At 26.0% G+C, this 27,166-nt stretch overlaps 1 protein-coding gene across 2 annotated transcripts in view; it reads right to left on the reverse strand.

The window, feature by feature from the left end:
* Nucleotides 1–465: 465 nt before the first annotated feature.
* Nucleotides 466–27,166, reverse strand: part of LOC132921232 (enolase-like) — a 46,841-nt gene continuing 20,140 nt past the window's right edge. The window contains exons 2-13 of one of the 2 annotated variants that reach the window (XM_060984132.1): nt 25,867–25,947; nt 24,679–24,800; nt 24,581–24,609; nt 22,732–22,832; nt 22,519–22,600; nt 22,271–22,450; nt 21,571–21,725; nt 21,378–21,502; nt 20,620–20,857; nt 20,326–20,521; nt 19,618–19,851; nt 466–674 (exon numbers count right to left, since the gene is read on the reverse strand). In XM_060984132.1, the coding sequence (XP_060840115.1) occupies nt 585–674; nt 19,618–19,851; nt 20,326–20,521; nt 20,620–20,857; nt 21,378–21,502; nt 21,571–21,725; nt 22,271–22,450; nt 22,519–22,600; nt 22,732–22,832; nt 24,581–24,609; nt 24,679–24,800; nt 25,867–25,947 (1,633 nt within the window). In that variant the 3' untranslated portion in view covers nt 466–584. Of the gene's footprint in view, nt 675–18,602; nt 19,045–19,617; nt 19,852–20,325; nt 20,522–20,619; nt 20,858–21,377; nt 21,503–21,570; nt 21,726–22,270; nt 22,451–22,518; nt 22,601–22,731; nt 22,833–24,580; nt 24,610–24,678; nt 24,801–25,866; nt 25,948–27,166 lie in introns of those variants that run through there. The other variant, XM_060984131.1, reaches the window with a different exon arrangement.

Below are 27,166 nucleotides of genomic sequence, written 5' to 3' on the forward strand. Positions count from 1 at the left end.
ATGTAGGGAACTATAGGAACCATTAATAAACAAGGTGTTTACTATGTAGAAATGAACAATAAATCATAGGTATTTTATTGAATAAAAATTACATTTATATTACATATCTAGTTTGCAAAAAGACTATTGATTTTGATTTTTTTTTTAAATATATTATTCATTAAATTTTTGTATATCGGGTCAAATAGTTTTAAATAATATATTTTAAAATTATGTTTGTCGTATGTTCCACGTAATGTAACCATTTTATTAAAATAAAAATATATATTTATTTATTTTTAATAGTGTTACAATAATTAACATGGTTAATATTGATAAACAATCAATAAGGTTATCAATGAACAAAGTGTTTCTTTGTTTATAACTTGTAAGATGAAATAATTTGTGTAGTTATTATTATTTTTTTTTTTAGAGTGATATTGGTCCATAAATTCGTGAAATGGTTGCATATCATTGTCCACTAGCATCTGTCATCATAGCTCGCCACAGTATAAATCCAAACAGTCTTGTTTTATTAGCTATATTGATTTAAAAATATCATATTGAATCGTCTATTTAACGTTTCACAACATCATGCGTCTGCCCTAAAATTTTAAATCGTGTAGACGGTCGCGTTTTTTTTCAAACAAGTAAAACTGGTTTTGCATCGGGTTTTGGGTGACACACTGACATTTCTGTAAAAATGAAATTATAATATCGGTAACACACACACTAATAAATAATACCTAATATAATATTATGTTGTTGGTAATATTTATTTTTATTTTTTTATTCTCAATATATTTTAGTGTATAACCACGAAGACGATCAAACGCTTTTAACAAATTTATAATACACATTACAAAACATGAGCATGTAACAAACTTCCTGGTTTCATTTTATTATTTATGAATAAAAAAATAAATAAATGTAATCAAAAAAATAACATCGAGGAACTCACTCAGTTATATATACAATGAATTTTGTAATTGAGTAGGTCACTATCCATTACGGACATGTTAAATTTGAAATTCGATTTCAATGATAAATAATTGCGTACAAAAAGCAATTCTGAGCAGAGACGTTTATCAGTCTATATTTCTCAAAATATTTCTCTGTACATTTATATTGCTTTAAGTTTTTTTTCTGTAAATAATACGGTAAACTAATTTTTGGTTAAGAACAAATCACACAGTATGTTATATAGGTGTTCCATAATATTATTTCGTACAATATTATTAGCTGTTAGTAACTATTATGTCGATAAAGACATCTATTTTTTAAGTACATTGTTTGTCCCGACAAACGTCAAACAGGACGTTTTTCGTTACGTTTTTAACAGATAGTCCCATTTTAAGCACTTAATCTCTATGTATTATATTTATAAATATAAAAGTAAAAGAAAAATCTGTACATGCAAAATAAAATATTTTACTGTTTTGTATTAAGTTATCATTGAAACCAAAGTTAATAGCTATAACTTATAAACAGCAGATTTTGTGTAACGAGCATGGATTGACGATGAACATTTGTTAACGTCATTAGCGATTAGTGCATGTCTTTTATTGATATAATACTGCTCAGTGTAATATATTTAATCTCCACAACGAGGTTGAAATGTATTATTTATAACAGTATTTAATATTTATTATAATATTTAATATTATTATTTTTGAATTAAAACAAATAATATTTTTGATTTTGTTAATAACTAGTTTAGTGTAAAAATTTCAGTTTTCCCCAAATTTATTTATTTATTTTTGTTTTTTTTTTCCAAATTATTTTCTAAATAATTGGGAGTTTTTACTTTCGTGTTTTCAAAAGTACCATTATTATATCTAAATTTCTACCAGAGTCTATCCTCATTACTTAAGTTAAAGGTCGAAGCATTTTTTCTACTATAAAATGTGTAAACTGCTTAAAAAAACCTCTTCATTGTAAATCAATACATTTATCGCTTCACATTGCAGAATCCCGTTGCTCAATGAAATTTGATGTTCTAAAATGTATGTTACAAATTTACTAAAAAAGTAGTCATGTATAAACCGTAGTATACACAATAAATTACTGTGATGAACGAATAATATTGATACGATCATTATATTTACATTTATGTATAATCAGTACCTATAATATAAAACTGCGTTTAAAATAAAACTAGTGGTGGATATAATAATAATATTTTTGATTATAAGTTAATATCATAATATGGTTCTTTCGTCCAATTCCCGTGTATGGTATTGTGGCATTTACGTATACCTACATTAATACATTAATACATTATACACGACATAACAGTTGTGTATTATTTTTTAATGGAAATGTTTGAAAGTGAAAGATGTAGTGAGTTATTAGTTTTTAAACAATATTTTGAGCGTTGTGTAACATTGAATCTCAAGAAAGAAAACAAATACTCGTAGGTAGGTAGTTACTATTATATATTGTAAAAGGAAATTTGCATAAAATACGAATTTAAGCTGACAACTAATTAGATTGAACATGTTAATTTTATAATAACTTGTTTCATAAAATTTTTTTCCAATAAAATATTTATTTCATCGCTTTCATATAATTTTAAGACAGTTATGTAATTTATACTCAAAGCATGTAGTATTAGTAAATAATATAACATGGGTTCCAATGTTATGTGAGCATTTTTTTTTCGGTAGATTGGAATCATGATACATTTAAATTATATGTGCATACAAAATGCAAGAAATGTCAAAGGAAAATTTTTTTTAGAAATATAATATATTGTTAAAGGCACATCGTTTGTAACTATCTATACTAACTTGTTTTTCATGATTTTTGCACACATTGGTCGTACTGTATCGGTACTATATGTATACGTTCCAAAACGCAAATCAAAAACATAATAAAATCTACGAGTATACGACTCAATTTACTGCGAAACGCCTCGTGTTCAGACTATGAATAAAATAAGTAGGGATACTTTTACAGCAAATTTGATAATATATGGCGTTATCGATATAATTGTTGTTATATTCAAACCACAGATTTAAAATATAAAAATACTAAAAAGCCGACAAAATGGCACAAATTATCTTATGCAAGAGCATTTTTATGTAACTGTGATTTAATTGTTAACTATTATTATTGTACATAAATGGGGTATATTATATTATTCGCTATTTGCAATAAATATACACCAATGACCAAACCAAACTGATTTTAACGATAATGACCTGATCCGCATCATAATTAATCAGCTACCTACACCGTATACAATTACTGGTGACTTTAATAGCCACAATGAGATATGGGTCTCTATATCAATCGATACAGAAAGGAAAAAAAATAGAGAAAATATATAACCGTTTTATAATGTAGCATTAATCCAGAGTCTAAATTAGACAGTCGTCACCGACATCTACAAACAGTGACTACATTTTAATTTTTATTTCAATAATACCAAGAAAATTCGACCCAAAAAATAACACAAGCTCAAGTTGCAATTTAAAACATCCAAGTTGTCAGCTATACACGGACACAATAGAAAGAGAAATACAAATTAAAAACTTAATAAACAATAATGTCACACCTGAACAACTATTTGAATTTTTCAAAAATTTAATTTAAAAACTACTGAAAGAACAATTGGGAAATACACTATTAATTATAAACCAAAAGCACTGCAATGGGGGAACGTAAAAATAAAAACTGCAATAAAAGTAAAAATAGGTCACTAAACCATTATAAAAAAACCCAAAAATTTAAATGATTTCATTATTTTCAAAAACTTACCTATATCCCATACCAGATATTTAATTAAAAATAGCAAAACTAATTCTAGGCACGATTTTACATCAAATTCAAACTTCTTGAATCAAATCAAATCCTTAAAAAAACTAAAACGTAACAACCAAATAAATATATTAAACAATGAAAACAGCACTATCATAACACATTATGAAACCTCAAAACAACTATGCGAAAACTACCGAAAAACAATATAGCAGGTAATTAAAACTTTAGTACCGAATTTAGAAATAAAAAAACGCTATGTCGAAAGCACACCAGTCTAATCCAAAGTCCATCCACACAACGTACTACACATAAAAATTAGAATACGGCGCAGAAACGTACTCCAACAAAAAAAACAATTTCTAAAAATTATAGATCCAATCCACAACACCTGTTTAGACCTATCAATTAGCACTTAAATCTAGCCCAGTTCAAATATTTATTTATAGCCATTTAACCTCCCCCTAAATCTGAAGCATTCAAATAGTTTTAAATTTCGTCGCAAAATTAATAAAAAATAACACCGAAACATTAATAAGGGCGACCGCCGACCGCAGACATTTTCAGCGGGAGGAGCAAAGTGTATAATATATTAATATTATACATATTTATATATATATCCAAAACATATAATACTATAGTATTTTATACTATTATAATTCATTAATGCTATGAAACAAAACAAACGTGAAATTTAGTAAACAATGATTTCTTTAATTGAAAAAATATAGCATTTAAAAATATTTATAAAAATATACCATAATAATATACAAACATTGGCAAAAAAGCGGGGGAGTGGGTATGGCCCTTCCCAGCCCTCCCTGTGGGGGTGCCTTTGAACATGAATATCGAACTACACTAAACAGTTAATCAGAAAAATAAAAATAAATCCTATTTTTCAAGTATAATAAAATATACTATCTGCCATTCAACTCTCATCCACGTGGTTGTTATGACAGCTCTTAAATACATCAAATATTGTTCAACAAGAATTAAAACATATTCACCGAATCTCTAAGCTCCATTATCAGCAACCAAAATAATTTCCACAGCAATGATATCGTAATAGATATCAAAAATTAAAAACCCAAAACCAAAATTTTCAGTTTATTTGGACATTAGGACATTGCAAAATACAAAAAAATGACTTAGCCAACCAATACACACACACAAAAAAAGTTATAGCAGTATCCGAACTCCGAAGTCCTGAAATTAAAACTTACAACAATTCAAAACACAAAAAATATCATAAAATTAACTATATGCATAATATTATCTGGTAAAACCACTGATCAAACAAAAAAACAAAATTACGAGAAATAAAATAAAAATCATTGGCAACAATTTTATGCAGCAAAAAAATCAGAAATAATAATGGACCTACTGATCAAAGGTTGTTCATCACGAGTCTACATTTTAATTTCGCCAAATTGTTATTTAAATCATATAAAATATAACTATAATGTAAACCTAATCGCCCATGTTGTCCAGGCTAGCGTTTAATTAAAAATAAAAATCATATTATTGTGGTTCGTATGAATCACAGATATTTATGATTCTCTATTTCTATTTTATCAATCGACGCACCATAATGCATCATACGTAAATAAATAATATGTTATGATATTAATTTATCATTGAATCGATATAGTGTTCGTTTACGTATGTTACATTATATTGTTATTATCATCGTTATTCACCCTATGATAGTGTATTTAATATTATTAGTTATTACTTATTAATATTGCTTTTTAAGCGGATATAATATAAGGTATAATAATATAATATATTATATATTATATGTACCTACCTATTCAAAAATGATAAAAATATCCAATAAAGTTTATTGAATAAACCGATAATATTATAGTGATGTACCTATTATTATTAAAATGTGCATTGTTATTATTCTCAATAATAACAGCTTTAATACAATATGGTGATTTAGCCCGTATTTGGATCCAATAGTTTTGCTCATCTGACGACGAAACACGCCCGACTCGCATTGGGACACGACGACACGATTGATTTCCATATCCGTTTTTTAAACATCAATTTTATAATTGTAATCTGGAAACGCTCGCGTAACAATATACAAAAATACTATGATTTATCCTATTACAGCAATAGGACGGATGTGTACCGTGTACACTATATCGGTATGATAGATACCTATAATATCGGGAACGACGTTTGAGAGTTTTTAACGCGTTACGTTTTTTTTTCCTTTTGTCGATACAAATTTTATTAGACAACTTTAAGAGATTACCGATGAGAATACGAACTGGTTTCGATATAACGCGCGCGTGGCAAAGACTAGCGCGCTGTGGATTCGTAATGATGAAATGTACGTATTGTGGCTGTGCTGCATTCGGTAAAGAATAGTATATATTTTACACGGGCACTTATGCAAATCAGAAATCGAAAGATGTATACGATGTGACATAATTATCACCGATAACAGTAGTATAGTAAGTTACTTTAACTACACAATGTACTGTAATATAATTTATAATCTCATGTATTATAAGTGCATGTGTGTACGGCGCATTACGCAGTATCAAAATATGAATAATAATAATTTGGGCATGTTTGTACATATTATATGTGTATAAATTATAAATTGTATAATACTTAAAACTACCATAACAAATCACAAACGTACATTGTGTTGAATAGTATTAAACTCACTGGTTTTTTACACAGTATAAAATATATTTCTTGAAAATATAATATTTATTTATTGATACATTGACGATGCTTTAATAATTTAGGAATGAATTAATACACAAGACAGTAAAATATTTTACAAAGTCCACGATTTTAAACCGTTAAGCATATATTTAATTTTCTGAGAAAAGGACACAATAGGTATTAAAAAAAAAAAAAATTATAAAACATACCATAGCCAAAAAATGGCCTAGTGTCTAGTTAATACATAAAGTGTATATATTTTGAAATTATAAAAAAGATAATATAGGTGTCAAGCATAATTTAGGTCATCTGTTTTTTTTATTGACTGATTATGCTAAAATAGTTTGTTTCATTTTTAGCACAGTTTCTCTAATATAGAAGAAATTATTTCGAAATCGAATTAAATGCATTTATATTATGTTACTTTAAATAATCGTTTTATGATAAACATAATAAAAGTAATTTATGAACATTGTCAAACCGATTACAGACACATGCGTGGCATTACAGTAACAGGTGTGTATTACATATGCGTGTATTTGTGTATTTGAATAAATACGTCAAAACATAACAACCCAAGTTGTACAAAACTTAATCAAAACGAAGTTTATATATTGTATTTTTTTTTTTTTTATTTTTTTTTTGTCAGCTTAACATTAATGTACAAAAAATAAAAATGAGCAGTTCTAAATTAAAATGAGCCGTTCTTATTTTAAATTCTGTACAGTGTACAAAAAATACCATACGGTACATAACTCATATGAGTTATGAATAATTTAAGCGGTTCATAATATGTTTTGCAAACTTTTAGGAATTGAGATTACTACGGTTGAGTGATTGTTGTTTGTTAGGTATTTACATCGATTGTGTTATTATTATTATTCAGTGTGCAGAATGCAGTTATATAATAAAATGGTATAATATATTTTAAACCATAGAAACAACTTAAAGCAATGTATGTTTGGGAACACGTGTTAATAATGTTGAACTTATTGTTTTTAATTATAGTGTGAATCTGGCTATTTATATTTTATTCACAAAACTGAAAACACAGTAACCAACGTTCTGGTAATTTTTCGTTTTTTAATAACAATATTATTACAATTAAATCAATTAAATACTGTGTATTTTCCAGTTTCACATCATAACCGGTCAAAATATTTAAATTTTTTTTTTTTGTTTTTAATTTTTGTTAACTCATTCGAATTTATGTTTGAAAGTTATTGACTTAATTATTTATATAATAAATTATTAAAACAATGTTCAATTGAATAAAAATATTATTATTTGTATTACTTAACGTTCTATTATATGAACGACTATCCCATTGCATGCGCAGTTGTTGAATCTCCTTAACTCTGTAAAACTCACTTAAGTATATTATAATATTATTATATTATTATAAAATATAAATCGCGTTTTGGTTGTCATCATAATAATGTGACGTAGAGTACGAAAACAAATTAAAAGAGAAACTAAATATACGCATACATGTATAATATGTTATTGTCCACCGCCGTCAATGCCGGTAAAGATTAGAAATTACAATAAGTGAGGTCGGTTATAAAAATTATTGAGCAGTCTTACTACACAACTATCGATGTTTGTGAGATTCAAATAATTTAATTGATTGCCGTTTTGAGTTAAGATATGCTGATTATTTTTCGAAGGGTTTTTTGACATAACGGGACATAGGTGTAGATACTATAAATTAAAAAATATCTTGGTATGAGTTTTCTCGTCAATTCGTGTTAAAACCTCTCAATCATTTGGTTATCGTATTCACATTTGAAGATTACATTATAATTATATCGTATTATTAATGGCACATAACATTCAACATAACCTACTGCGGTAAGTATATTATGTGCGATTTTGAAAAGATTGAAAATATTGCATATTATAGGTTACCTTGAACGGCATATCTGTCTTAGACTATTTTTTTGTAATATGTATAACGCAAGCCTTATTGTTGAACGACATAGTGTCAGTATCAGTGGATTGTGATCTACCTATTTTATCAAAGTATTGGAATCTGTCATTTATTTAGTCATCATATCGATGTAACCTGCATCAGGCTACAGTACTGTTCTATTATCTAAACTTGATTAAGAATAGAACTACTTCAGTGTAATACCTCCAACCTTATATTGGATTAACATTTGTTTAAACTCATAACAAATTTTCAATATTCTTCAACGAGATAAAACAAATATTTAGTCATTAATCACTATACAATGGTTGATAGGTACGTTGGATATTTAGTATTTGGCATCTTCCGGGTTTATTAATTTTCAATTGTCAATAACTGTTATAGACACAAGATTATTATATGTATTATAAAACGAAATTATATTATATTTAAATGAAAACCAATATTATTTTGTACACATATATTTTAAAATATACACGTGGGTTCTGTAAAGTATTGAAATTCAAAAATATTAAAATATATTGAATTTTTCAAATACTTGTATAGTTGTATGAAATTAATTTTAATAAGATGTTGTGTGATTTATTGCATCCAGTGATTAATTGTGTTTATTGATTGAAATGGTTCGATAAATTGTAGTAATTTTTTTTGTTTTAATCGTAACGAGGTTTAGAAATATAATTGATTAATATAATTTATACAGTAGTTATAAGTAATTTTTGGCCTATAAATAATGATAAGTATTTGAGGAGTACATTATTCATTTTAAAATTCTGATGAATTAAATTTTAAGAAAAAACCGTAGAAATCGCTCTGATGTATAATATATTATATAGTAGATGTCAATGTGTCATTGGAAATGAATATTCTATTAGTAGATAATACCGACTGGACGGTTGATAGAACTTATTTTTTCAAAAAAAAATCGCATATATTATGTATTATAATGATATTATATTTCTTATAATATTGCAAGCTGTCATCATCTTATGAGTCGAATGAATCGATGTACTGACATCATATACAACGGTGTAAAATATAAATTCGTAGTTGAAATGGAATCTAAATTTTTTGTACATTTCATTGCTTAAGTATTTAGTTATATTCATATCTAGTGGCAAAAAGTCTGTATTATTCGATAAAATAATATGTAGTTTTGGGTACTTCAAATTTGAAAACAATTTGGTTAAACTTATATAATATTACATGTATTATCACTAGAAAAGTTTTCCTAATAAATACGAATATTTAAGTTTATTTTAAAATTTCAATTTTCTCCCAATGGTGTTAATATTTTTATTTATTTTTTCGTTAAATAATACCTAAATTATTGCAGTATCACACTTTTTATTTTTTAGAATAAGAAGACTTTAGTAATGAAATACGTTAATGTTTTGTCAATAATATCTGATGTGTGAATAGCGTATATTATGCAGTTTTTATATTAAATTTTTGGTAAACGCTACAGTGTTAAATATTTTTTTTGTTTACAATCAGTGAAAATAAGAATCACACTTTATTATATAGTGTGTGTTTGACTTCTTAACATTATAAAAATTGTAAGGTAAGGTGATAGGTTTAGTGATAGTATAATAATTATAATACTTTATTTAGTATAAATACTTAATACCAATACGTCATAATATCAGATAATGTCCAGTGTTATACTTAGGTAGTACATAATATACTACATTACTACCTATATGGGCTATACTGGTATTAATAATAATTACCATACATTTTAATTTCGCATTATTTTGACAGAAATATTTTATATTGGATATAATATTTTGATTTGTCGCTGTTCGTTTCAGTGAAAACTAAAATAATAAAATAATAGGTATTGGAATTCAGTTTAAAAATGTTGAATGTCATGATATATAGATATATTATCGTACACGATTAAAGTATTACGTGACACATTTTTTCAGGGCTATTAGTTTGTCGTTGTATTGTATATATTATATATAGAATATATCATTGATTTTTAATATTTTTATTTTACGGACAGGGTTATATTGTTACAACTGTTACGACGTGTATTGTTATATCAATTCATAATTTTATTTCAATAAATACATTGAGATTTTATGGATAGTAGTTAAGCCGATAAATGGATGTGTATTATATCTAATATTTGTCAGAATGTCTTAAATATTTTCTGTTGTTTTTCTAAAACATTTAAAATAATAATATGCATTATGTTTTTAGATGAAAATACTTTATGTACTCGACGAAAGCTGACATGTAATTAGTAATTACAATAGCGCGTGTCGTATAAGAGTATAATAACGAGTTACTTTTGAAATAAGTATATGTTAGCTTTAGGTGAAAAGTATTTGTTTTTTAATACGAACGATGTGTAGAACTACGCCTAAATTAAAATACGTAAAGAAGACGAGAAACGTACCTACGATGATAATAAACTAATTATGTTATTAAACTATTTGTTTTCTTTTTTTAACCCATATGTAACATGGAAGATTTTCATTCTGCAGACCAAATTTTAATGTTGTGTATTATTAGCTTTAATATTAGAGTGAATAGTGCTGTTATCAAACTTAAAGGAAAAAAAAATTATACAGGCCACTTTTTAGGCTTTTGTTGATATATACTAATATTAAAATTGTTATATTATGACCGGTCAAAATATCTCCGACAAAATATATCCTGTTAAAAATGTCTCTTATGGAAATATCTCTCATGAAAATATTTTAATATTTAAAAATATGTTATTGTAATCATAATAATATGTGATTTTTAAAATAATATGTTATTATTATTATTTATTACAAGTACACAATAAATTATATATTATAATATAAATTATAATTCAGTGAGTTTTACATATTATATACAATAATGTTTCCACACAAAAACAGAAAATAAAAACTCATCACAAAATTAATATTACAACTTAATAAATATTAAATTATAATTTAAGGTTATGGACGATTGAGTAATGTAATAAAATTAAACTAAATTAAATAAATTAAGTAGGTAACTAATGTAATGAAAATTAAAAAAAATTAAATAAATGAATATATAATCGAATCAAGATATAAGTTAAAATGTAAGATTGTGAGAAATTCACATTATATTCTAAACATTATTACTAGAAAATGAACTTACGTCGGTAATCACTTTAGACATTAGTATTATTATAAATATAATATAATAATTATATTTTTTACCTACCTTTAATAATAATTAAATAATAAATAAAAATAAATAAAATAAATAAATAAATATTAAAATATTTTCGTGGGAGATATTTCCATTAAAGATATTTTTTACAGGAGATATTTTGTACTGGAGATGTTTTTTAAATCGGAGGTATTTTGACCTGTAACCAACGTAAGGGTAAAAACTATTTTTGGTTTTCTGATTTGGTGTATAGATGATATCTCTAACATATCAATTTTACATAACTGTCCCGCCTAGAGTTGCATTTTTTCAATCGATTAACCGATTATGTATCATTCGTTAAAAATAATCTATTATTCGAATAATCGATTAAATAATCGCACAGCCCTAAACATAATAAAGAGGTCATTGACTGGAATAAAAACTATTCTATCTTATGACGGAGATAAAATTACACATTGATCATAATTTCATCGAAATCGGTTGAGTATTTTCGGAATGTATCGAGAACATCATACTCGTCGAAAACCAATTTTTTAAATATATTAGTTGGATATTTTCGTATTAGTAGGTATTTATTTTCATTGAATATTACTTAGATTTAATGTTAAAAACGATACAATTAGGGTTATAAATAATAAAAATAATAATTATACAAATATATCAGTTTAATTTCTGAATTATCAATATATCACTTATAGATAGTGATGTAAAATTACGGTAATTATCTTTTGAGAGTATTTCTTAAGAAAATTTTTGAGAATATTCTCTAAGATAAGACATCAGTAATCACTATGGTGTACAACTGTCAGTGGTAAAATTCTAAATATTATCTAGTACAGTAGGTTCCACTATAGCAATAATTACCCGGTAATAATTTACAAAAGAATATTCTCTCAACGCATCACTACTTATAGGTATACAATTTACACGTTTAATATTAAAAAATATTTGTGGAGAGCCACCCTTTACACTTAGTGGTATGAAAAATAGTTTACATCACTCTCTCAGACCTACTGAATATACACACAAAATTTCATGAAAATCGGTCAAGCCGTGGTCATCGAGCACAAAAACACAACCTCTTATGACTTATTGGGATCTCTATATATGTTACATCTAACCATCTAAGAGATTAAATTTTGCACAGTGGGCACTCATTTATCCACCGACAGCGTCGCTGTCAGCCATTTTGCATGCGTGTGAAAGTACTGATCTCTCGTGGGCCGGAGTATAGTAATGATGAAATGCGAACTTAAATTGAAATGAATAATGGGTAAAAAGAAGAAAATAGTGCAATGGCAAATAAAAAATTTGAGAGATGAAAAAATAAGGAAAAATTATTGTGAAGACACTTATGATGCAATTATTGAAGAATCCCGAAATATTAAAAAAAGATGGCAGAACTTGAAACATACAATTATAAGGACTGCAACAAAAACTCTAGGAGATAACAACATTGCAGCAAAAAAGGAATGGATTACAACGGAAATAGTCAGGAAAGAGGAAATAGAGGAAAGAAGGAAATGCAAGAGTTTGAACAGTATAGATTGACAGGAAAGATACAGAGTACTGAGGAATCTAATTGTTAGAAAAATGAAGGAAAGCAAAAGAAAAATATTTGGAAGAAATGTATAGTGAAATAAAAACCCTCATAAATACAGGAAGTAGAGATGAAGCATATAAAATAGTGAACAAGTTTTTTGGTCAACATAAACCCCGATATGGGGGAATGAAGATTGCAAAGGAAGAATGCTATACGAACAAAATTATATAATAAAAAAACGGAAAGAATATCTAGAAATCGTGTACAAGGGGGAAACACTTAACGAAAATGAAACCGAAGAAAACGAACGAAGAAGATAATGAAATAGACCCAGTTATGAGAGAAGAGTTCGATAAAGCTTTGTGGAATCTGAAAAATAATTAAGCAGCAGGAATTTATGGAATACAAGCGGAGCTTTGGTATGAGCCGGGAGAAAAAGTTAAAAGGGAGTTATTTCAAATTATCTAAGTCATATACGAAACTGGTGAATTGCCTGAAGATTACGCAAAGAGCCTAATTATTATCCCCATCTCAAAGAATACAGCAGCAAAGAAATGTGAAGAATACCGTACCATTAGTCTGCTATCCCATGCCTTTAAAATATTAACAAAGATTATATTCAAATGTATTGAAGATAAAATAGAACAATCTTTGACGGAAGATCAATTCGGGTTCAGAAGGAATATGGGAACGAGGGAAGCAATATTGGCGTTAAGGATAATCATTCAAAAAATTATTAGGAAAGACAAACAAACATTTACATAGTTTGTGGATATCGAAAAAGCATTTGATAATGTAAACTGGAAGGTGATGTTGAACATGATGATGAAAAGACGGGGATAAAATACACAGATAGGAAACTTCTGTATAACCTTTACATTATATAAGGATGAATTAACAGTTATAAGGATATAAGACGAGGTAGAAGATGCAAAAATAAACATAAGAGTTAGACAAAGTTGCACATTATCCCCAATTATATTCAACGCATATATTCAAGAAGCAATAGATATATGCTAAAAGAAAATACCAATCTAGGAATAAAGATTAACGAACAAGAAATAAGTATGCTGCGTTTTTCCGATGACAAAGTTTTAATTGCTGAAAGCAAGGAAGATCTGGTACAACTAATTAAAACTATGGACGAAACATTAAAAAAAGTGTTAGAAATGAGAATAAATGTGAAGAAAACACAAGTTCTGGTATGTGAAAGGGAAAATAGTACAAGAATACAGATAAAAATACGAAACCAAATAATAGAAGAAGTAGATGAATTTACATGCGCAATCGCAAGGATGGAAGAAATAAAAGTGAAGTTATAAAATTTATCTGTCAAGCTAAAATAGCCTTTAACAAAAGGAAAACTATATTTACATCAAGAAGCAGTGGCGTAGCTGATGGTGGTGCCACGGGAGTACGCCTCCCCCATTGGCATTTAGATATATGTATTAACTTCTTCTTCTGAAGTCATTGTAAATATAATTTCAATTCTCAAGAACAACCGTTCAGATTGTGTTACTAGCATTCAATCTATTTGTAATGAATGCAAAGATCTGATGGAAAAACTAGATGTAGATATAAAAATACCAGTGTTCGGAACGTTCAATGAATTCGTTCACGTTCACGTTCAGTCCTTAAAAAAAAGGAACTCGTTCACGTTCACATTCGTGTTTTTTTTCAAACGAACGCGTTCACGCTCACGTTCTTTCAAAAAATGAATGCGTTCATGGGTCGTTCATTTAATTTTTTAATTTTTTTATGAATCGTTAACCTGCAGTAAATATAAAAACCCATAACAATATACGACTCGACCCAAAAATAAAAATACAATTTAGACTAGAGCATATACAATTTATAAAGTTATAAAGTATCTGAATTAAATTTTTAATATCTGACATTTTATTTGAGTTGCAATCAAATAAGTATCATAGGAATTATAATGGGAAAACACATATTTTATACATATATTTATTAAATGATAAATAAATTGAACGTCTTAAAAATCGATCAAATTCATTAAAAATATAAACGTCGTTTACACGTTCTACTTGAAAAAAACAAATGACGTTCACATATCGTTCACTAAATATTAACGTAAACACGTGAACGTGCGTTCATGAACGTTCATGTGTTTCCAAACACTGAAAAATACCAAGGATTGCTGGTAAACAGAACAATAGATCAAATCCACCCAATGTAAATACAATGATAACAATATCATAATATGAAAGTACCTCCTAAACCACTACACATGACAAATGACAATACTTCTATCACAGATAAACTCTCAATGAACCAAACCGTTGGGTATTCCCAATAAAAATAGATAATACAAATGTTTACTTTTTAGTGCTAATATACCAAATAATGTTGTTAACCCATGTCCTATAACTTTTAAACAAAAAATATACAATTAATTTGACATTTAATTTAATTTAAGTCGTCTTTTCTGTGATTGAAAATTCAATTATATTATTACTTTCATTACTAACGTAAAGAGTAAACACGTCATACGCCAACATTCATAATATAGTTAAAACATTTATTCTCTAATATAATATTGATAATATTGTTAAATAAGTAAAAATTATAATAATTATGAAGGGTAGTCATAAGTTTTTTTTAAGACGTATTTTGTTTAACTATTGATTTAAACCTAAGTTTCATTAAAATTGGTATTATGCATGTTTTATCAGTTCTATACAATTTTTATTCAAATTTATATCGATTGACAATATTATAGATCTATTATGTATTATTCATAAGTTGATAATGCTTAGCTTGTTTTAAAATCAAGTTGCATTTTAACTATACAGCTATTGGCTCCAATTAATCCAGAATATTTGTTGCATACTAAAATTCTAAGATAATTACATGCATGTATTAAGCATATTCATGGACAGATGACTTGAAGAATGTACGAATTATACACAAAATTCAGAAAATTAAGAATAGTAGTTTAGTTTTCAAACTAAAAAAATACAGCTAAAATACTATATAGGATTTTAATATTTTAACATGGAATAACATAAATTATAGGTGTGTATAAATATTTTATACTTGTAACATTACTCAATTTTACAAGCAAGTTATTAGGTTTTTACTGATTTTTTTTAAATAATCTAGTTAATTTCAAAGAAGTGTAAAATAATCAAGCCTGACCAACTATTTTCCTGAGGATAACTGTAACCTACTACTAAATAATATGTAAAGAAAATTAAAAATGATAAACAAATATTATTAGAGTCACTTAAATGTTACTATTGTTCTAAGTCTGGGGTTACTGAAAAATTTGTTCTGAATTTCTTAAACACATGTTTATCATTACTCATATTTTGCATAACTGCTTAACGTAAATTTTGATTACACTGTGTCATCAAATTTGGAAAAGATTTTTCATAATCCTGGACTTATAAATAATATTAACATTTTAAAGTGTTCTCTAATAATAATATAAATAAAATTAAGTAGAGATTTTTTTTTGTGACTAGGGTCCGGTTTTAATGCAAAAAATTAATTGTAGAATATAAACATATTTATGCGTTAACAATATAATATATATTGTTTGTGAATATTATATTAATGGCGTATAAATATTTAAAAAAATATATTAAGTATTTAAAGATGTATTTACTATAATAAAATTGAAATGTCATTAATAAATGTACACATGTATAACTGAGCTAAGTTAAAATTATTTTATTTAATGTTTATAAAATATTAAACATATCCAATAGGTATTGTAATTTTAATAAGATTATTTCAGTAATAGTAAGAGATTTGTTATTTGAAAAAGTTCGAACATTAAGTACTTAGGAATAATTAAGGTAAATTGTTGGGCGTATAAAGTAAAATATAACTTAGACGGAAATATTAATAGATTTAAGGCCAGGTTAGCGATAAAAGGATGTTCACAAAAATACGGAATAGATTATAAAGAGACATTCTCTCCAGTAGTTTGTTATGAATCAGTTAGGGCTATAATATCAAACTCAGCGAATGAGAATCTTAAATTAAGACAATATGATATAAAAACTGGATTTCTATACAGAGATTTGAAATCTATATGGTACCAACCAATAGGATATAAAGATAAAATTGTAATAATTTGGGGTAATTCTTTTATCATAAAACACTCATTATTTCAAAAAGTATTCATGTTTTTGAAAATATTTTTTTACATAGTTTCAAGTTGTTAAAAAAACTCCTTTTTTAAAAAAAATTATATTTTTAAATATTTTTTATTCTTATATATTTTTTAAGTTTTTTACTTTTTTGAATGACAACATAGAGTTTTAATTTCATATTCCAAAGCAGAATATTAGAGTATTATAGAGTATTTAGATACATAAAAACCGAATTTAGGGCTAGTAGTTTATGAGTTATAACTTTATAAATATTTAAAGTTTAGTGGCGCGGAGTGGAGTGGTACGCGGTTACCAGGAAAAATGTTTGTCCACTACTCCGCTTATCAAAACTTTAAATAAATAAAACTCATAAACTACTCGCCCTAAATTCGAATTTTATGTATCAAAATACTTAAACAATTTTCTGCTTTGGAATATGAAATTAAAACTCTATGTTGTCATTCAAAAAAGTAAAAAACTTTAAAAAAAATAACGTTGTTTTTTAACAACTTGAAACTGTGTAAAAAAATATTTTCAAAAACATGAATACTTTTTGAAATAATGAGTGTTTTATGATAAAAGAATCACCCCGTATATTCCGCCGAATTATTACAATTTTATCTTTATATCCTATTAGTTGGTACCATATAGATTTTTTCTTCCAAATCCCTTTATATAGAAATGTAGTTTTTATATCATATTGTCTTAATTTAAGATTCTCATTCCCTGAGTTTGATATTATTGCCCTAACTGTTGATAACAAACTACTGGAGAGAATGTCTCTTTATAATCTGTTTCGTATTTTTGTGAACATCCTTTTATCACTAACCTGGCCTTAAATATATTAATATTTCCGTTATATTTTAGTTTTATATTTAAGTTATATTTTACTTTATACACCCAAAAATTTACCTTAGTTATTCCTAAGTACTTAAAAGTTCGAACATTAAGTACATATGTAGGAAAAAGGTTTGTATTGATTCCACTGACTACTGTTTATAAATCATGTATATGGGGTGATTCTTTTATCATAAAACACTCATTATTTCAAAAAGCATTCATGTTTTTGAAAATATTTTTTACATAGTTTCAAGTTGTTAAATAAACAACGTTTTTATTAAAAAATTATATTTTATTATGCTTATATTTTTTTTAAGTTTTTTACTTTTTTGAATGACAATATAGAGTTTTAATTTCATATTCCAAAGCAGAAAATTGTTTGAGTATTTTGATACATAAAATTCGAATTTAGGGCGAGTAGTTTATGAGTTATACTTATTTAAAGTTTTGATAAGCTATAAAGTCATAAACTACTAGCCCTAAATTCGGTTTTTATGTATCTAAATACTCAGAAAATTTTTCTGCTTTGGAATATGAAATTAAAACTCTATGTTGTCATTCAAAAAAGTAAAAAACTTAAAAAATATATAAGAATAAAAAATATTTAAAAATATAATTTTTTTAAAAACGGGGGTTTTTTTTAACAACTTGAAACTATGTAAAAAAATATTTTCAAAAACATGAATACTTTTTGAAATAATGAGTGTTTTATGATAAAAGAATCACCCCATATACATGATTTATAAACAGTAGTCAGTGGAATCAATACAAACCTTTTTCCTAAATAGGTACTTAATGTTCGAACTTTAAAATCGATAACTCTCCGTTTTTAGGGGTGTAATTAGTTAAATTACATTGCTACTGATTTCTTTATCTATACAATTATCCAAATTTTTTGAGTTATCTTCGACGGTTTCTTTTATTTTTTTTTCCTTTTTTATTTCTCTTTCAATTCTAATTAGACGGTTATACTTGACGTTACGTTCTGAACGGCAAGGGGCGCCAGCCTTGATCTAAAATAAATTATGATTTACTTAGTTATGTACAATTCATATATAAAGTATTGTAAACAATCAGTTTACAACAGTATTATATCTTTTAACATTAATATTTAAATATTTTCTTATCGAAGTTTCTAAATCTGATATTTAAAGTTTATATGATATTTCTTTCGTTATCTTAGAAAAATTAAATACAAACAGTTTGATGAAAAACAGCCAAAAGGGATGAATCTTTTGTGAATTATATACAATTTTAAAAATGGATACGGGAATTTAGATTTTTGAATAATTAAGTTAAAAAAATCAACACTAAACTCACTAAGTACACACTACCAATGTATACTGTGTTTCCTTTTTATTGCTTAATAATATAATCACTCAACAAATATGAACAAAGCAAGGAAATTATTCAATTTCAGTTTCTATGCGAGTGTTTAACATTTTATAAGACAATTGTCTATAAATAGGAGCTAGTTCTTTTTTTCCGATACCGCGAAAATAAGAAAAAAAGAATACCACAAACTTAAAAATGAAGCAAACCAGAACTAAAGCATTAACAAATCACATCAGTGCTTAAAAACTTACTTCTTTAGCACCCAATCCAACAACTAAATCAGCAATAAATGTATCTTCAGTTTCTCCTGAACGATGAGATACCATCGTACTCCATCCATTCTTCTTAGCTAACAAATGTGCATCAATGGATTCAGTTATAGTACCAATCTGGTTGATTTTAAGCAACAAGCAATTGCAAGCTTTTTTATTAATAGCTTCGGTAATACGTATAGGATTGGTCACAGTTAAATCATCGCCAACAACCTATACATCCATAAATTAAAATATATATATTTTTTTATAAAAACCTGCAAGCTAGGATTTATAAATGATAATCATAAAGAATTTAGTGTTTTGCTAGTAAGGAACTAGTATAAATTAATTTTTATATCTAAAATAATTCTATCTATAATAAAGATAGTGTGAAATATGTTTATTGAGATTAAATATATAGAATATTTCAATTTAAAATTACTCATCATATCTCGCTTCAAAATTAAAATTGAAAAAAGAAGAAGAAAATGTCAATTTGAAGTTTAATGTTTACTATTAAGAGTAGGTATCATGCTTATATTAAATCTTTCAAAGCTAAATTAGAACAGCTGAATAAAATCGTACTATTTAACAAAATTATAAGATAGTGATAATACATTTTAAAGAAATGACCTCTTATACATCATTTAGAATTGTGAAATGATTTTAATAAGTATAAATAACTAAATTAAATGATAAATATACCTGGATGTTAGTGGATTTAGTAAATTTAGTCCACGCCTCCCAATGATTTTCATCAAATGGATCTTCAATTGTTATGACTGGGAATTCATTTACTATTTCTTGGTAATAGGCTAATAATTGATCAGTTGATATAATTTTTGTCTTATCTTTATTAGCAGATTTATTTTTAAAATCTAAATCGTACATTCCTCCATCACTGCAATTATTATTAAAATTATTTGAATTCATATTATAAATTAAATTATACAAAATTAAAGTTATTATATAAAATTTAAACAAAATAAATTGCTTTACACGTAAAACTCAGAAGCAGCGACGTCTATACCAATTTTGATTTTTTCCTTGTATCCCGCCTTTTTGATAGCTGTTTCAATTAACCGTAAACATTCTTTGCTATCAATAATATTTGGAGCAAAACCACCTTCATCACCAACTAATGTGGCATGCAATCCATATTTATCTTTGATGACATTCTTTAGATGCTGATACACTTCTGACCCCATTTGTATAGCCTCGGAGAAAGATCTGGCTCCTAATTATAAACATTTGTTTATTACAAGGTTACTATAGAAACTGATAATAGGATATTTTTTCAGCTTTTATCACTTTTATTAAGTAGTATTATTTAAAATTAAAAAAAAAAAATACTAACCCTTGTAGTTGAAAAATAAAGCTGTTTATTTAGTGAGTTTCAAAATGATTTTTTAATCTAATCTTACGAATTAGTGAGATAAAACAATACACAAAATGTTTTTCTATAACTTTTATTTAACGTTTTTAATTTTAATATTTATTTTATACTTTCCAAGCATTATCTACATAACTCATTAGATTACATAGTAGGCACAAAAGTGTATACCATTTCAGTAGTAAACCAAATTATTGTAAACATTTTATGAACATAAAATATCTGACAAAAAATAAAGTACATATTGTTCAATTTAAAAAAAATGTAAAATATTTAAATTCATTAACAAGTTTAGTTAACTAATTGAAATAATTAACATTGATTCTCAGTATTTATATTAATACTTAATTTTTTAGCTCATTACCAGTAGGCAGAATCATAAATTCTTGCATAGCCAACTTATTTCCTGCATGGGAACCACCATTTATAACATTAAAAGCTGGAACAGGCAAAGCAATTTGTTCGTTTCCAGCTAAGTTAGCTATGTGCCTAAAAATGTCATAATAATTAGTTAAATATGACTAATTTTTAATACAATTTAGTGTTTATATATTTACTTGTAAAGAGGAATGCCTTCCTGTCGAGCACCCGCATTAGTTACAGCTATTGAAACTCCCAATATAGCATTAGCACCAAGCTTTGATTTATTTGGAGTTCCATCCAATTTGATCATCAAATCGTCAATGGCTCTCTGTTCTGTGACTTTGAGTCCCTGTAAAAAATATAAATTATAATAAAACATGTTATTATATCTTGGATTTTGATTCGTAACAGTGAAATTTAAATAACTATTGTTTAGATTCTGGTAGGGGCAATGAATGTATTCGTTAAATAATAATATATTTTTTTATAACTATTGACTATTTGTTCTGGAAAAATTTTTTTTATCTTTAACTTCAATTGTTTTGAGGATTCTATTAACAAATCAAGATTTAAATTTCAATAAAATCATTTTTTTTTTTATAATAGATAACCAAATCTGAAGACTTGCAATTTTCATGTAATATTTATTTTCTATACATGATAAAATGTAGAAATAATTTATATATTCTTGAGCTATTAATAAAGATTTTAAATTTTTATTTTTACAAGGCATATGCATAGGGTAGATGACTTGTAGCATTTGCACATTTGTTATGTAATACAATAAATTACACCTATTTATTTTTAATAAAACACGAATTTTAACTAATATCAATTATCTCAGCTATTACATAGATATCATTGTAATATTTCAGTTAAAAAGTTTTTAATTACCGATTTTACAAGAGCAGGTGCGATAATGTTTTCTATGTTGTTAATAGCAGTATTTACTCCTTTTCCGAGAAAATAGCTTTCGTCATTATCACGCAGTTCTAATGCTTCATATTTACCAGTACTAGCACCAGATGGTACTGCTGCGTGGAAAACTAGACCATTTTTAATGGTTAAGTCAACCTAATTATTACATGTATATAATTAGATATATTTAATTTTCTAACAGAACTATAAAAATGAATACTTACTGCTACAGTGGGAAGACCTCTGGAGTCCAAAATTGTATAAGCTTCAATCTTTGAAATAGTCATATTATTGTCATCAGTAGGGCTGAAATTTATATGTAATAAAAAATGAAAAATGTGTACATATATATGTAACTAAATATATATATATCATGAATTAAAAAGTGAGTAGCTTAATTATGACTAATTTATACAATTGAATGTTTATATATTTACCAGTTAAAATAATTGGTTATCATGCCAGCACCATCTACAACAGTATCACCCAATTTTTTCAAAAATTGTACAACAGCATCTTTAATAGTATCGATGGATCCCTATAGAAAACATGAATAATAATTAAAAATCTTATTTTATTTTGAATCTTAATCTTAATTTTTTATTATGTCAAATGTACAAGACTGGGAAAATTCTGAGACATTTTAGATGTATTAAATGGTTAAAAATCCAACCAGTGTGAAAATGTTAAGACCCTGAGCTTGATATCAACTAAAACTAAAGTACTAACAATAATTGTAAGCAAAAGGATAAGTATAAGAAGATAGAAGCTAAGTTAGCGAACAATCAATATGGTTTCCGGAAGAACAAAGGAACCAGAGAAGCTATTTTAAATTTGAGAATAACACTCGAAAAACAAATTGAGAGACAAAAGAGAAAGCTTTCGATAGCATAAATTGGATCTCTATCTAAAATTTTAGAAGAAACAGAGATTGATTTTAAAGATAGGCCTATTCTTTATAAGATTTATGAAGAACAAGAAGGCAGGGCATACCATCCTCTTAATCAATTTTGTTTAAGGGTAGATAACTTTACAAGAATAAAATGATCGATAGTCTTAATACGCAGCCATACAAGTACTCCAGTTTTTAAATATACATACTTGATAAATGATAACTTTTTAGAGCTACAAGTTCTCTAACTAACAGTTAGTTAGTGTAAGTAAGTCGTAAGTGTTAGTTAGTTATCAGTTACTGATAAATTATAACATTTTCTAAGTGAGTAGAAAGCTATACAAATCAATAGAATACTTCTAAATAGCCGTACAATTATACAAAATTATATGACATATTAACATAATATACATTTTAAATTATTTTTGACATTTCAATACTTTTGTGTTCTTTTCAAATAAACAAATTTAGTACAATAACTCCCCAAACTATTTGATAATATGTACTCTAACAATTTTTGTGGGCATATACGAGGCTTCGCAAGTAAAGAATACATATTATATTAGTTCCTACACGATAGAAAAAGGTACATACGTAAGTTCCTATACACAGTAAAAAATAGGTACATATGTAAGTTACCACACTTATTAATTCGTGCGTATATTATTATATATTATCTATAAGTTATCAATCTAATATCAGTTATATCATAATAATATAATACTGTCATACATTTTAATATAATATTAGTTTATTTATTACGTGGTTATATTATTTCTTCACGCACTCTACACTAATATATTCTTCTAAATAATATTATTTTCATATCATCAGTATGATAATTTATTGTTATAATATTATAAAAAATGTAGTACCTATATATATTTTTTTACTAAAATGTATATTTATGTATGTCTATTTTTTTAAGACAGTATTATCAGTTTGATAACTTATAATATTATATATTTATGATATATTTTTTTTTTACATAGGTTGTCTTCCGCCGCGCCGTGTAGAAAATAACATACATAGGTTATTATTTATTTTATTTTTACTAAATTAATTTTGCTTTTTTAGCGTTAGCCAAATAAATTGTAAAACATATTATTTTACTATTTTAATACATTTTACTTACGAGAATGTTTGAATTGTTTTTTGAAATGTTTATATTTAAATTTAAAAAAATTATGGTAAACTGGGTGTATCTTATACCTATATTATTGATCAAAAAAAATACAATCAGTGGAATCAACATAAACAAATATCCGGCGGAATTGATATTGAAACGGCGGAATCGATAAAACCCCGTTAATATAAATACTAAAATAGTATTAATAAATATGCTACAATATTGCCGTAGGTAATAAATAATAATTTTTGAAATAACTACTTACTTCTTTAGGAGTTTCATCTTTATTTGAATCTATAATAGGGCAAAAATATAAATTACATTTTGTATACTATAATTTTAAAAAATTTGGCAATTTATTACTTTCTGGGAAAGTCTTAGAAGAATTACATTGACTGCTGAAAGCCATGGACCTGTGCAACTGCTCATTTCTGCGCCAGCACGGATGAATAGAAGCACGCCAGTACGGATGAAGAGACACCAAACTGAAAATTATTTTTACTTAATTTATCTTTTAATACGCATTAACAATATTCATTATCTTATGTTGTTTTAATTGAAGATACATCTGCAACTGTCTCATATTTGTATAATTAATATATTAATTATAGTAAATAGTTATAAGTATAATCATATTTAAAATTACTATTATTTTTATTTGTTTTTTTTTTATACAATGCGGCAATTATTATAAGTTAATAACCTTCTTAAAATATTGTAGGATTAGGTAATAAATTAGTAAATTATAATACAAAATACTTATCTGCTAATTTTATTTAAACTTACTAAAATAAATAATTTTATTACTACTCAAACTAGTTATTTGGAGGTGGGATGAAGGGGCCAAAATGGTTAGGATATTAGTAACTTCGATACCAAATACGAGAGAATGACGGCTATCTAGGCGTAACACAAACTATTCGTCAGTTTATAATATTATATACTACGTAGCTTTCCGTCAAATAATGAAATTAAAATTATAAAAAGTGAACGAGGTAAAGACCTAATATTATTAGATAGTAATAAATATTGACAAGGCACGAGGATGAAATGAAAGTCGCAATTTTGGTATATTTCGTAAACACTTTAAATGCTTAAAAACAAACATTGTGACTAACAATTTTTTACAGCAATAAGTACAACTTATAATTAACCTTGTATTAAATTTTAAAGATTTTTGGGACAGCCAATTTTTTTTATCGGCATTTCAAGAAAAAAATTTAGAAAAATCAAAAATTTCAATGGTCTATAAATAGTTTAAAAAACTCTAAATATGTATTTTGAAAATTTAAATGTAAATAGATAACGCTCAACATTTGGTGAAAATTTCAAGTATTTACAATAATTCGTTTTTGAGTTACAGCAAAATAAAAATATCAATTTTGTCCTAAACTGATTATGCGTAAAAATTCCCGTTTTCCGTTACTTTTTTAGGGTTTTACTGACGCTTTTGAATACTAGGACAAAAAGTTTAACGTTCTCAATCGTTCTGTAGCCCTTAGTAGTTAGTACTATTATAGAGAAAATTTGTTTAATAGTTCAGATATCTACCTTTTACCAGCGTCGGTGAACCTGGATTGGCGGACTGAATAATTAACGGTCCGCAATGGTGGTGGTGCAGAACTTGTTAATCTAAAAAAATAGACAAAGAATAGACAAGAATATTTTTATTTGTAGGTACGTACTTTTTAAAGATGGCTGTGGCTCTATACATTTTATTCCAGAACATTATAATGTAATATAATATAATATACGGTTATTTAATTAGTAATTATTATAGTATTTCACCTGCAGTGAATTATATATCTATTTACATAAATCGGTTATGATCGGTTAAAAAGAAAATATTTGTTAATTGTTTATTACAAACAAATCGAATCCGTGGTTACGAAAAACATTATTATTTTAAAAACAGTTCAATTATTAGTTTGATAAAATTATAAAACAAATAAAGTATAATATAGAGAAACGTTTTTAAATGATTTAAGATTTAGACTTAAAGTACAACGAATAAAATCATTTTTTTGTGATATAAAAGTTATAATTCATTAAGGTCCTCTAACTAATCTTTTTTTTTTTTTAAATACTTAACTATAATAAATAACACGCAGTAATTAATTGTTAGGAATATTATAAGTTCAATGATGTATATCACAAATTAAATTATTAATTTAAGTTTAATAATATAACAAGTTAAGATATAAAAATAATGAAATTTTTATTTAATACTGTATATAAATATTTGGAATAATTGTGTAGTACATATTATCTATTAGTTTAAAAGCTTAACATTTAAAACTTCGAATGATATAAAATATATTCACAGTTATAACAATACATTTTTTTATTTAAATCAAAATTAATTTTTATAAGTATGAATCATTTCGATTGTAGGACACTTTGTATGGTCTCAACTAAAAAAAATTAAAACCACGGACAGTTTGTACTATTTAAGGTAGAAAAAAAATATTCATATTACAAAATACAATTATTTAACAGACATAAATCATTATAATAATAATAATAGTAATGATAATAATTTTGTGCTAAGTATATTGGGCAGGCTTCTAGAGTTTTTAAGAAACTCACTGTCAATTATTAGTCATAATAATATATAAATTTAAAAATTTTAAGTATGGCAAATTATTTCAAATAATTGTGTGTTTATTATTATTTTATTTTCATTCTTTGTACAAAACTTCGTGAATTGTTATTTGTATATTTTGATTTTTTTTTCTTATATTTTTGTTTAAATAACTAGTACATTCGTTGCAATTGCAAAAGTCGCAAAACACTCTAGAAACTTAGTTTAGCCGATCTAACCAATTTATTGAATGAACTCTTCCATCCT

This window comes from Rhopalosiphum padi, chromosome 2, assembly GCF_020882245.1.
Source record: "Rhopalosiphum padi isolate XX-2018 chromosome 2, ASM2088224v1, whole genome shotgun sequence".
Taxonomy (NCBI): domain Eukaryota; kingdom Metazoa; phylum Arthropoda; class Insecta; order Hemiptera; family Aphididae; genus Rhopalosiphum; species Rhopalosiphum padi.